The 14,291-nt window shown below is 39.5% G+C and overlaps 1 protein-coding gene across 1 annotated transcript; it reads left to right on the forward strand.

Moving 5' to 3' along the window:
* The first annotated feature begins 1,929 nt into the window (after positions 1-1,929).
* LOC105441122 lies at positions 1,930-11,549 on the forward strand. The gene is made up of 2 exons (XM_011671982.2): positions 1,930-2,021; positions 10,634-11,549. Exons 1-2 carry the CDS (start codon positions 2,017-2,019, stop codon positions 11,301-11,303), a joined length of 675 nt encoding a protein of 224 aa, XP_011670284.2. The 5' UTR covers positions 1,930-2,016; the 3' UTR covers positions 11,304-11,549.
* The last annotated feature ends 2,742 nt before the right edge of the window (positions 11,550-14,291 follow it).

Here is a 14,291-nt window from a genome sequence, read left to right on the forward strand (position 1 = left end):
CGTAGTATATATCAGCAAGAATGAATCAATCGTACGCTCTACGTATAAATATCACTAAATTGTGAAATTATAGTTGTTTGAACGTACTTCCAACGTTTTGTTTGCCTATAGGATACAAACTATTATGTTCATGTATTGCAACACTTTTCATCACTGTACTTTACTATCATTATATGTGTTTGGGTAGCGAACCGTGCCAAGAAATTTGAACTTCGTCCTCTTTTTTAAATAAGAGAGGGAGAGGTAGGGAGGGGAGAGAGAGAGAGGGAGAGGGAGGGAAAGAAAGAGAGGGGAGGGGAGAGAGAGAGAGACTGGGGGAGGGAGGGAGGGATATCTAGAGGGAGAGGAAAGGGATTTTTGTTAAAGGGATTGAAGTATATTTAAAGAGGGAATGTTTAATTAGGGGATAAACATATTTGTATCCATGCAGAGCAGTTAGAGGGGACATTCTAATTGTAAGATATATATTATATTGAGCTTGCAGACTATAGCCTCATTTCGTTATGGTTTAAATAATGTTGATTTACTTGATGCCAGGCTATCAGTTCATGCATGTATGCCTAGCCAACATGACTTCCTGAAGATCTTTTTTTTTGTAGTATTGTTTTATTGTATTCATTCAGTACAAAATACAGCTTCATTGATTTACATATATCAAAATATAAAGAAAATTGTACATCTCTCAAAAAATACTTAAGATAGTTTAATACACAGTACATAATGTTTACATTTAATTATACTGAACGAATATTATAAATCAAAGAGTTACCTACAGACAGACAGACACACCACACACGCTCACATACTCAGATACACATACAAACTGACATATCCCCCTCCCCCTTCATTCCAAAGGTCAACGAATCCCCCCTTCCCTTCCCGAGCATTCACATCTACATATTTGTTGGAAATCCTGTCTCTTCCTTTTCCTTAAGACCAAATTATATATTTTAAAAAAAATTCTGAGTCTGAGAAAGAAGTTTTTGCCTCGCCGTCCTTAACTGTGGAAGTTGTCCCATTTTCTGAAGTGAAGTGTTAAAGTGCCTCTCTCCCCCGCTAATTCCTTTTCTTCTTGCCTATTTTCTATAATTCTTTTTTTTTTTATTTCTTGAGGAATTGGGGGTCTATATCTAGTTGAACTATACTTAAAAATCATATGTTTTGTTAAAAGAATAATGTGATTTAACAGTTGTTCTTCTCCCGCTTTTTATCCCGATATGGATTTCTTGCCAATGTAGGTTTTTTAACGCTGATAAAGCAAAAAAGGTCACCGCAGTCCTTCCAAATATTTGCTACCTTTTCACAGGTAAAAAACAGATGCTCATAGGTTTCTTCGTGTTTATTGCAAAAGGAGCAAAGATTGCTCACTGCATGTTTGAAAGTGTATAGATGCTTATTTGTATAAATTAAATTATATATGATATGATCAAAAGTAAGAGATCAAAAATCTGATCGGAGTTTTCATCTGGCTTCATACTCACTTTATCTCTTGTAAATACTATAAAAAAAAAAAAAAATAATAATAACAAACAAGAGAGGGAGACAGAGAGAGCTAGGGGACAGACCATAGAAACATAAGAGATATTTGCATATTCCACTATCGTAGAGAAGCTGGTGTTCAAAGGCCAAGGACTTGTGTTTATCTAACAAACTTTTCACGTAAAAGAGTCGTTCATATATTACAGTATCTCTATCAAATCGAACATGGCTGAAAAGGGTGTTATTTCTGCACGTTCCCGCGTATTTCTAGCTTGTGTGCCGCGCTCGGTTTCCACATCGCTTACGAAGTGTCTCAGCGCACTCGACGATGACCATGTGGTTTGGTTTGAACCTTACATATCGTGCAATTTTGCACTCATCGAGTACGAACTACGGATGGGGAAGAAGCTCCCACTCGACTACGAGGGCAACATGGAAGAATACCTGAAAGCTGCTACCTTCATTGAACACCAAGGAGTTGATATTGATGTCAATGATTTGTCTAATCTCCCCAAACCGTCGAGTGAACCAAGACTGATGTCGTAAGTAATGTTTGACCATTTAGGTAGAGGGGTGTTCAGGGGGGTTACATTGGCCAAGGGTAGCCTGCATGGGAGTGGTTCTTTCACTAAGGGCCCGGGTTACTGAGTGTAAAAATGCATGCCCACAAATCCCAAAGACCTCGGGTTCTTTTTCCTCCAACTTCATTGACAAGCGATGGAAAAATGAATTTTTTTTTTTCTTCATTTTTCATCGCACAATTTGGGGTGTCCTAAATATGACATAAAAGGAATTTCCAGCACCCTGCCCCTCCATATATCCTCTATAGCACCACATCACCCCGCTCTGGCCATTGTCCATGTTTAAATGATTTTTCAAGATCTATATTTCTAGATAGTTGGACAGTGTTGGTTTGCGGATTGATATTTATGGCGGTATTTTTAGATATACGTTCAACTACATGTTTTTTAAAGATATATAGACCGGTAGTGGTAAAATTGCGGTTCAATGGTTTTGGGTGCAAAATATCCATTCAATATTGTTCAAATATTGCCTTCAGAGGTCAAAATGGCAATACTTAACCTAAATTCGCAAAAAAAACAGAAATATATGCCCAAATGTTCAATGGTGAAGAGCATTAGCGATCTATTCAGGCCGGATATATATGATAATGTACCAAATATATCAATTAGTAGGCGGTTTCCCGCCAAAATTTGTATCATCACGTATTAGTCAAAACATATTCTTTCACATGATTGTTAATAAGAGCTTCCATTTCATTTTTGAGAGGGGGCGTTTCACAAACTGGAATATACCTTTAATGTGAAAAAAGAAATCCGAATGAATTGCGTGAATTCCTATTTAGCGACAAATCTAAAACGTAGAGATTATGTTAGGCTGATCGGACTTCTCGGGTTACTTGTCGCGGAGTTGTGGAGGGGTATGTGAACAGGTGAAATTGAAATGGGCAATTATGCATTTACCATATCATATGGTTGTGTTTTTAGGGGGTGGGGTATACAGTTTCGCACCCTTGGTGTCACGTGAACTCACCCTTATTAAACTGTTGCCCATAAAGTTGGAATAATGTTTCGTTGCCTCTTTTCATGTAATGATTGTGACAATATGATTTATTTTGGACAAAGAACTTTTTTATCTTCCCAGAGCTTTAGTGATCAATCTCCATGACTCGTCAGAATGATCAATAAAGTTCAGAGAAGATATAAAACTATGTCAAGAATATAACATAATTTTTATTGTCTCAATCTTTTAATGACAAGAGGTAAAGCAAATGTTTTCTAACTGTATGGGCAAAAGTGTATAAATCAATTAAGACACAGACACAAATATTTCTGAGTTGTCTTATGATATAAAGTGAAATTCAAATGTTTATTATGGGTTTTTAATCTTTATATGAAGTAACAAGGTAGAACAAATCGTTCACTTTGGCATTAAATGACAATCAAAGCACACCATGACCCTAAGGCTTAAGATAAAATAATAATTATTGTCCTAATTATGCTAAGACATCCCTTCCGGAAAATAACAAAAACATCCCGCTTTTAAAAAGAGGAAGTAAAACAATGCACTCTAGTCTAGTAGAGTGCATTTATGTCTCACTTCTCTGATTTATGACTTTCTATTTTGACAATCCATGCTAGAACCAAAGAGATACCAGCACGGAGATGTAGAAAGTAGAAAATGGTGAGAATCAATCTCTCGGGGGGGGGGGGGGGGTAAATAGGGCCCGAGTATATAGCAAGAGGAAATATACAGTTATTCATTAAGTTCACTAAAATCATGAATATCAAATGTGAACAAATCTGCGAACATTGTATTTTTCAAAATATGTGAAGTAAATGAATGTAAATACATTATTGATATCAATTTTACATAAATATTAATATTTCCATTGTTACCATAATTATTATTGTAACAATTTTCACATTATTATTATTAATATTCTTATTTTTCTTTTCTTTTTATTATTATTTTGATTATTATGATTGTGATTACTATTATCATTATTATAATCATTATTATTAGATAGGGTCCATGAGAAAGATACGGAAGAGAGGGTAAAAAGTGAGACAGAAAACGAGGGAGATAGATCAAGATCAAGAGAGACAGAGAGAGGGGGATGGAGAGACGTACATAGAGACATATAGAAAGAGACAGAGAGAGGCAGAGAGAGCGGGGGAGGGGGAGGGGGGGGGGGGGGGGTAACGGAGAGAGGTCAGTGATCGGGCATGATCCGAATCTCTAAGAACTGTCGTGCTCATGGAAAACCAGTTACCAGGAAATTGATATATTGACAACAATGATTTGTCGAAACTTCCAGGGTCGTCAATTCAGTGACCCAAGACAACTGTCGTAAGCAGGGCTCAAATTAAATTTTTGTCCACGGGGGCTCTTCCAACAAAAAAGAGCCCCCGTGAGCCTTCTCACAGGGGCTCTTTAGTGCTGACGGGGGCTCTTATTTTAATACAAATTTCCATTGGATTGGTACCCATGAAACTCCTAAATTCCTTGGTATTTTATCATCATTATTATAGTCGGCATTTTCCCATAGCTGTATACTTTTATCCCCATGATCAGTGGCGGATCCAGGGGGGGGGGGGGGGGGCGGGGGACCGCCCCCCTCCCCCCCCCCCCCCCCTGGGAAAAAGAATGGGGACAAAAGGGGGAAAGATTTTCTTGTTTTTGTTGAAAAAAAGATGTTCCTTTCCTACTTGTATCATAGAGAAACAACAGTTTAAGTTAAGTCTAACGTTAACGTTAATTTGTTATTAAAATGTAGAGTACAGCCCTTGGCCTTAGGCCTAATTTAAGTCGTAACTGTTAGTGTTTAAAAATCTAAAGTAAAATTAGACGGTTTCATGGTTAGACCAAGTAATTGAGAAAAAAAATTACCCGTCACTGAGACCAGGTCAATCAATCTGCTAGATCTATTATAAGGGTTTAACGTAAGTAGATACAAGGTAGATGCGGGCGCGGATCCAGCGGGGATGAGCGGGCCTTACCCCCCCCCCCCCCTTCCGCAAAAGGGGGAAGAAGGAGATCGGGGGGGGGGCGAAAGGGCCTTACCTCCCAGGCTAATGCCTCCTCACAACAACAAATAATAAGAGAGAAGGAAGGAAGGAAATGGAAAGAAAAAAGGAAAAGAGGAGATAAAGGGAAGGAAAATTGAGGAAGAAGTAAATAAAAGAAGGGGGATATCAGTTGCAATTTTCCTGCCAACAAGTTGCGGATGGGGGTGGGGCAAAAGGTCTTTGCCTCCCCCGCCCCCGCTAAAAAAAAAGAGAGAGAAGGAAGGAAAAGGAAAAAAGGAGAGCTAAAAGGGACCAAAAAAGAGGAAGAAGAAAAAAAAGGGTGAAAAGAATTTCGATGCGGTGTTCGAGTAGAATTCTGTGAGATGATGATATGCTTTCTCGTAGCTTGATGTGACGAAGTGTCTCTATCCAGATATCTGTTGTTAGTATTATAGAATAAAGAAGCCTGAAATGACCTTCTGTTCGTAACCGACAAGTCACCGCATTAAAATTAAATTGCAAATAGTGTTCAACAACACGATGGTGGATGAAACTTTCTAATATTCGAAGATATATGACCTTCAGACCATATTGTTTCATTATTTTGTATTCAATCAATCAACGTCAAAGAATTGATTTATCATCGCTATTCAATTTATTATTTCACCTTTTAATGTACTTTCATTCGTATGCATCACGAAAGAACACTGAATTGGATTCGTCAATGTTTGTTTTGATTAATTTCCTCCCCTTTCCTTCTCCCTGTTTAATACTGATAAAATTTTCTATTTTTCTTAATCAAGGCAATATATTATTTTCATATTTTCTTTATGCAAGACAGGGAGAGAGAGAGAGAGAGAGAGAGAGAGAGGATATGTTAAGTGAGAATTATCGAGTTAAACTATGAATTGCATCCTTTTCAATATTATTCAATTCGCTGAAAATATTCAGAATATGAATATGATAAATCCACACAATACACCAACGCTGTTCAACACATCCAACGCTCCAACCATGGCCCATATGCCAATGCACCATATTTATCAAATATGAAAAGATTTTTAAATGAAATTTGAAGAAAAATCTAATTTACAATGCACTGACAGGGATTCTGTTGAAATCATGAATTCTCTGTGACTGGCTTAGCACTAGTTTCTGAGGGACCAGTCACTGAAGAGGTGATGAAGGGAAGTAAAATTGAGGAAGAAGTTAAGAAAAGAAGGGGGATATCAGTTGCAATTTTCCCGCCAACCAGTTGCGGATCGGGATGGGGTGGGGCAAAAGGTCTTTCCCTCCCCCCGCCCCCGCTAAAAAAAAGAGAGAAGGAAGGAAAAGGAAAAAAGGAGAGCTAAAAGAGACCAAAAAAGGGGAAGAAGACAAAAAAAAAGTTGAAAAGAAGGGGAGATAGATCAGTTGTGATTAATCCCGCCAGCAACGTGTGGAGAAGGGTGGGGGCCGCCCCCCCCCCCCCCGGGAAAAAAAAGGGGAAAGATTTTCTTGTTTTTGTTGAAAAAAAGGTGTTCCTTTCCTACTTGTATCATAGAGAAACAACAGTTTAAGTTAAGTCTAACGTTAACGTTAATTTGTTATTAAAATGTAGAGTACAGCCCTTGGCCTTAGGCCTAATTTAGGTCGTAACTGTTACTGTCTGAAAATCTAAAGTAAAATAAGACGGTTTTCATGGTTAGACCAAGTAATTGAGAAAAAAAAAATTACCCGTCACTGAGACCAGGTCAATCAATCTTCTAGATCCATTATAAGGGTTTAACATTAGTAGATACAAGGTAGATGCGGGCGCGGATCCAGCAGGGGTGAGCGGGCCTTACCCCCCCCCCCCTTCCGCAAAAGGGGGAAGAAGGAGATCGGGGGCGAAAGGGCCTTGCCTTCCAGGCTAATGCCTCCCCACAATAAAAAATAATAAGAGAGAAGGAAGGAAGGAAATGGAAAGAAAAAAGGAAAAGAGGAGATAAAGGGAAGGAAAATTGAGGAAGAAGTAAATAAAAGAAGGGGGATATCAGTTGCAATTTTCCTGCCAACAAGTTGCGGATGGGGGTGGGGCAAAAGGTCTTTGCTTCCCCCGCCCCCGCTAAAAAAAAGAGAGAGAAAAGGAAGGAAAAGGAAAAAAGGAGAGCTAAAAGGGACCAAAAAAGAGGAAGAAGAAAAAAAAGGGTGAAAAGAATTTCGATGCGGTGTTCGAGTAGAATTCTGTGAGATGATGATATACTTTCTCGTAGCTTGATGTGACGAAGTGTCTCTATCCAGATATCTGTTGATAGCATTATAGAATAAAGAAGCTTGAAATGACCTTCTGCTCGTAACCGACAAGTCACCGCATTAAAATTAAATTGAATATAGTGTTCAACAACACGATGGTCGATGAAACTTTCTAATATTCGAAGATATATGACCTTCAGACCATATTGTTTCATCATTTTTTATTCAATCAATCAACGTCAAAGAATTGATTTATCATCGCTATTCAATTTATTATTTCACCTTTTAATGTACTTTCATTCGTATGCATCACGAAAGAACACTGAATTGGATTCGTCAATGTTTGTTTTGATTAATTTCCTCCCCTTTCCTTCTCCCTGTTTAATACTGATAAAATTTTCTATTTTTCTTAATCAAGGCAATATATTATTTTCATATTTTCTTTATGCAAGACAGGGAGAGAGAGAGAGAGAGAGAGAGAGAGGATATGTTAAGTGAGAATTATCGAGTTAAACTATGAATTGCATCCTTTTCAATATTATTCAATTCGCTGAAAATATTCAGAATATGAATATGATAAATCCACACAATACACCAACGCTGTTCAACACATCCAACGCTCCAACCATGGCCCATATGCCAATGCACCATATTTATCAAATATGAAAAGATTTTTAAATGAAATTTGAAGAAAAATCTAATTTACAATGCACTGACAGGGATTCTGTTGAAATCATGAATTCTCTGTGACTGGCTTAGCACTAGTTTCTGAGGGACCAGTCACTGAAGAGGTGATGAAGGGAAGTAAAATTGAGGAAGAAGTTAAGAAAAGAAGGGGGATATCAGTTGCAATTTTCCCGCCAACCAGTTGCGGATCGGGATGGGGTGGGGCAAAAGGTCTTTCCCTCCCCCCGCCCCCGCTAAAAAAAAGAGAGAAGGAAGGAAAAGGAAAAAAGGAGAGCTAAAAGAGACCAAAAAAGGGGAAGAAGACAAAAAAAAAGTTGAAAAGAAGGGGAGATAGATCAGTTGTGATTAATCCCGCCAGCAACGTGTGGAGAAGGGTGGGGGCCGAAAGGACCTTGTCTCCCACCCCCCCCCTCCCCCTAGCAAACCTATAAGAGAGAGAAGGAAGGGAAGGGAAAGGGAAAGAGGAGAGAAAGGGAAAGAAAAAAAAGGGAAAGAAAAAAGGTAGGGGAGATCAGTTGCCAACAAAGTGTAAATCAGGGGGGGGGGGGCACTGGCGTACTGATTGGGGAGGGGGCTCGGGGGAAATAAAATTCAAACGTTGTTTATTTCTAATTCCATAACGGTGGTTTACACATAATGCTGAAATGACATAATTTTCCGAGATTTTTAGTAAATTATACTTTTTTATGCGTTTGTTGTAAAATGACAAATTCCTAAATTTACAGCCAGGCAAGAAATATGCTTATTGAGATGCCTAGGGGCCTACACGTCAGGGCCCGCGGAACGGCGGGGATCGGAAGCCTCGAGGTTCCCCCTCCACTATTTTTGAAATAGTATATAAAGAGAAGTGGAAAGAAAAAATAGTTAACTGCCAGTGTCACAACAAAATAAGATATTTTCCGTAATTAAACGCCTAAAACCCCTGAGCTTCCGGGACTCCGGCCCTGGACCCAACCGAGGGCCCTAAGGCGGACCCCTTGATACTCATCTGACCGTAATTTAGTGCCTAAAATCCTTGAACCGAGTCGAGAACGGTACAGCGAATCGTCTTCTTTCTTTAATAATTTTAATGAAACGTCGCGCTTTGCGCGGGAGGGGGGGGGGGGAACCGAATTCACACAAGGATTAAGAGTCGAGAATGGTACAACGAATCGTCTCTAATGATTTAATGAAACGTCAAAGCTTCCTCGCTTCGCATGGACGGGGGGGGGGGGGGGTAAAATGAATTCAGACGAGCATTATTTTGGAGAACGGTACAACGAAACGTCTTATTTCTCTAATAAGTTAATGGCACGTCAAAGCTTCCGCATACCGCGCTCGAGGGGGAAACTGAATTCAGACAAGGTTTACGAATCGATAATGGTAATACGAATCGTCTTCTTTCTCTAACACTTTAATGAAACGTCAGAGCTTCCGCGCTTCGTGGTAGAGGGGGGTAAACTGAATTCAGACGAGGATTATTTTCGAGAACGGGCAACGAATCGCCTTCTTTCACTAATGATTTAATGAAACGTCAAAGCTTCGGCGCTTTGCGGAGGAGGGAGTGGGAAAATCGCCCCTCCCTGCATCCCCCCATTACGTCAATGCTGGTCACCATTACGTACCAATATTTGGCTCGCATAATTTCAAATTTGCCCCCCCCCCCCCTAAGAAATGCTGGATCCGCGCCTGCCCGTGATGACATTCTCTCCATTTCTTCCCGTTCTGCACATAATGTCCTCCTCATTATTCGGAACAACCTGATTTACATGCTTTACCATAATATCCTTCCAAAACACAGGGGCGGATCTAGATTTTTGCTAAGGGTGGGGGGGGGGGGGGGTAACCCAAATACGATGTGGAGCATCGTCCACGAGCCGCATAGGGGCGAGGCGATTTTGGTTGTTGCTATTTTGAACCCTCGTAAGTGATGTTTTCCTGGCATCTACTGACATCTACTGTACATGATAGCGTTTTTTTATACACATCACATATTCACTAGGCAACCCAAGGGGGATCGGGGGTTAAACCCCCTAAACCGCCTAGATCCGCCCCTGCAACATCTTTGGTCTTCTTCTTCTTCTCTACATTGATTTATTGGTCGAGTTACATTATTTGCTGGTCTTTTAGAACAACCAGGTTTCAGAGGATTCACACTTTTCACAACGAAAAACTTCTCCATGATTCAGTCCTTGCGCGATCGTCTCCAGCTCCAGCAGATACTCGGGCGTCAGCGTGCACACCGGTACTACCGGCGCAGTATAGCCACTGCTGACGGCCGCCAGCTCCAGCAGATACTGGGCGTCAGCGTGCACACCGGTACTACCGGCGCAGTATAGCCACTGCTGACGAATATTAGCTGCACTGCGAGCTTCCGTTGTTTGTATCGGTAATACTCATAGAGAAAGGAGAGAAAGCGCCATCTAAGTTCCATTTCATTAGTTTAAGGTTTGTGTTAAAGTTATATAACAAAAGATAATCTTTATTTTATAATTCCACGGGGGCGATTTTTAATTTTGCAATCTCCCGCGTGGACAACATGACGGGGGCGATTATGGAGCTCACGGGGGCGAATCGCCCATCGCCCCCGTGTATTTTGAGCGCTGGTTACTCAACTCGTAAGTCACATGTCATGTATGTCTTTTCATCAGCGTATGCCTCGTATACATTTATCGAAAGATTTCTCTATTTTTGTTTGTCCTAACGGTCATGTCTATCTAATCTATTCCTTCCAACAACAGATATCCCGAGATCAAGAAATGTCTCGACACTGCATCCAGCCGTCTCGTCATCGTCAAAGACTTCGGCGTCGCTGTCGATGGTTTCTACCAATACCTCCCCTCAGTCGAATCCGGCTACAAGTACATCTTCTTAATCCGCGATCCCCTTCTCGTCGCGATGTCGTATCGTCGATCGGTGGTTGCTTTCAACAAGAAGCACCATGGCCTCGTGGACGACAGCACTTTCGATCTATCAGCGGAAAAGTTCTACCCTGGAGGGGGCGAGGCGTTTCGAAGACTGCACGAGTTTTGGCTCTACGTACGCGCGAACATCGACCCTAATCCACTCATCATAGAAACAGATGATCTCATTGCGCATCCCGAGGCGTGCGTCAGGAAAATCTGTGAAGCGAGCGGATTGGAATACCGCGACGCGCTTCTCAAATGGGAACCTGCAACATCAAGCAAGGATTGGATGAAGTTTGCCAATACATCGATGGGTGGACTGGTAAGGAGTGGGTTTCTATCTGACTTCCATACAGGGGCGATGAAGAGTACGGGATTTACACCATCTGCATCAAGAAGGAAGCCTGATGAGTCGGAGATGACACCTGATGTACTGGGAATCGTAGAGAAGGGAATGAAGTACTACAAAGAAATGTATGAACATAGATTTATACCAGATGTGTGAACGGGCGTTTAATTGTAATGCTTTACATGTATTTTATCTGTATTGATATTCATCAGATACCCATCCTATATTATTGTCCTCTCCCAGACACTAATTGGGTCTCTGAATATCTCTCACTCTCAGTCTCTGCCTGTCTGTCTCTCTGTTTTAGTTATACTTTTACTTCTTCTTCATTTCTCTTTTGCCTTTCTCACTGCTTAATTGCATCTCCCCGTGGCTCTTCTCTCTATTTTTGTGTTGCTCTCTCTCTCTCTCTGTCTACTTCCATCTCCTCTCTTTTCCTTCTTCCCACCCTCTCCTCCGATCTTTCCACCCTTTCTCCTACCCTCCCTCCATGCCCGACTCTCTCTCTCTCTCTCTCTCTCTCCATCTCTTATTAAACACACCTATTTTCCTTTCTTCATCCTTCACTCACTTGATATCTCTAGCTATTTCTCTGTCGAGTTTCAATGTTGTAAATAAGACCTTCCAAATTTGACGCAAAATTATAATTGTCGAAGGGACCTAAAGAGTATGACTAAATTCAAAGAAATGTCAATCAAACTGAAGCTTTCATTTTTTTGTCCCTCATTGGATGTTAGACTCAAATACCTTGGCAAGTAGCCAATCAGAATCAAGGTTTGTACAATGGTATATCCTGACTTAGTTACTTGCAAATCACAATGAGTTTTAGAGAGCTTTCAATAAAAACGATCAAACAAATGATTTAAAATAGAGCACATTTATTTTAATCCGATAAAATTTATCCTGGTATAATGCTCAACATTTCCTTTGAAGTTCAAAATCTGTACGTGTATTGCAACAATTCCTATTTGCCACTCATTATAAGAAACCTTTCTTTCACAGTTAAATTTGTTTTGTTTTACTCAATCACTATGTTACAAATAAGTTAGTGCATACAGGTGAACATGCCTGTTGATTGTAGTCTTGAATGAAAATAGAAAAAGATTGTAAAAAGAAATAAAAACATAATCATGTTCCTGAACGCTGCAATACCAGTACAAATGAAAAAACTAAAATAATTAATCAAGGACAATTTGTTGCATATTGAACACGTTAAAGACCCTGTCGGAAGTAAAAAAAATAAAATAGATGAATTATATATCAAAGCCATAGATTACAATGATACCAATTATATGCTACTTTAGTGTTCATTCAGCTTTTCACTGATATAAAGTTGTATTTTCATCAGATAGGGTCTTTAAGTACATACATGAAAAAGATGTATTGTTAGGTGCAGTAAGAGAGAGACTGGTTTGAATTAAAATTGTATACAGTATTACAATAAAACTGAATGCATATTATCAAATATTAATCTGAATACATGCTACCAACATTTAGATGTTCTTCCAGACGTTAACAAATGCATGTTTAATAAATGAATTGGTATTTTATCTATAAACTACCAAATATTTATAAACTTTCAAAACGAATAACTCGCAACACAGATAAGAAGATGTTGCGATTGCCAAAATGTAAAACAGAATTTTATAGGAAGTCATTCATTTATTCAGGGAGTGAAATTTGGAATGAGCTTCCACTTAAACTTAAAGAAGCACAGAGCCTAGCAGTCTTTAAGAGAGCTCTACAACAAATTCTCACATGATACGGTGTTCATTCTGCATGGTTGAATTTTATCATTATCTATAATGATTCAGTTTGTTATCATGTTACTTGACTCCATAACCATACAATGCGTACAATTATCATTACTTAACTGTTGTTCTTTTGTGCAATATTATATTCAGTTAATGTATTTCGTGAAATATTGCATGCCACCTCATTAAAAACATTGTTTGAAATGATCTAATTGGCTGACCAGCATGTTGAGAAATGCAACATCTTGGAAAACCTTGTATGTGGCAAGGTAGTTACATGATTAGAGATGGGTGGAGATGGGAGTAAAAAGGGATGTGCATAGAGAGGAATGAATGATGATGGTGGTGGTGTCTAGCTGATATGGGAGTACAATCTCCCACTATAAGTTATAAACACTCCCTATATCCTAGGACATTCCCCGAACTTTCTCCCGACCCATGATAGAAATGCCCCCACCCTTGGAGCCTATAACTTACAAAAGATGAACATGGGCAAAATAATTGCTAGAGCCCATTTTAGAAATTAAGTATACTCAGCTCAGATCAGTCAACTACGCCTGCATGTTACATCCCAGCTGAGGAGTTTATGCAGCAGCCCACCAGAACATGATCCAGAAGTATTCTGTTTACAGGCAATACTGATGTGCCTTCATTGCATCTATCTACTTTAATAAACCTGTTTACTAATACATTTCAGTTTATGCGTGTTTCTCTCCCTACCCCCTAGATTAACAGCCATTGTATGCATCTGCATTGAATAATGGCATCTCTGTGGATGGAATCCACTTTGCATCAGTTGGTGTGATGTCAGGCAATCCTCTGGCAAGCACTGTAGTCGTCAAGGGGAACTTTTGTTTAAAAATTTCATAAAATCAGTAAAACAGGTCTATTGGTACTAATGCACACCAACTATAGTAGAAAGGCATAGCATTATCGTCATCTTCGGACTTAATGCCCACCAAGTTGTATAAACAGTTATCTGACATAGCAACAACTTATGTATGCAAGGTGGAATTCCTTCATAGAACACCACGTCAAAATCGGTTCTGGAATAAATATACATGTACATGTACATTGATTGAAATGGATTTGTAAATTGTTCAAATGAGTTGGGCATCCACTGATTATGTTAACTTACAGACTCCTGGGTAATAATATGATTCTAGAATTGTAAAAGAGGTAACAATCTGCAAAAGGTAAAGCACATTCAATCTCTGTTCATACCTTTGAACAAGTTTACAATGTATATAACATGATTGATTGCTAAGACTTTCACGAAATTAGAAGCAACTTCAGTGGCTTGACACATTACCTACTGAGTTGTGCAAGATGCAATGACCAGCTGTGGTATGATAAGAACATCGTACTAATGAACCAATACAACAGGATA

Source organism: Strongylocentrotus purpuratus, unplaced genomic scaffold (assembly GCF_000002235.5).
Source record: "Strongylocentrotus purpuratus isolate Spur 01 unplaced genomic scaffold, Spur_5.0 spur5_contig_859, whole genome shotgun sequence".
NCBI lineage: Eukaryota > Metazoa > Echinodermata > Echinoidea > Camarodonta > Strongylocentrotidae > Strongylocentrotus > Strongylocentrotus purpuratus.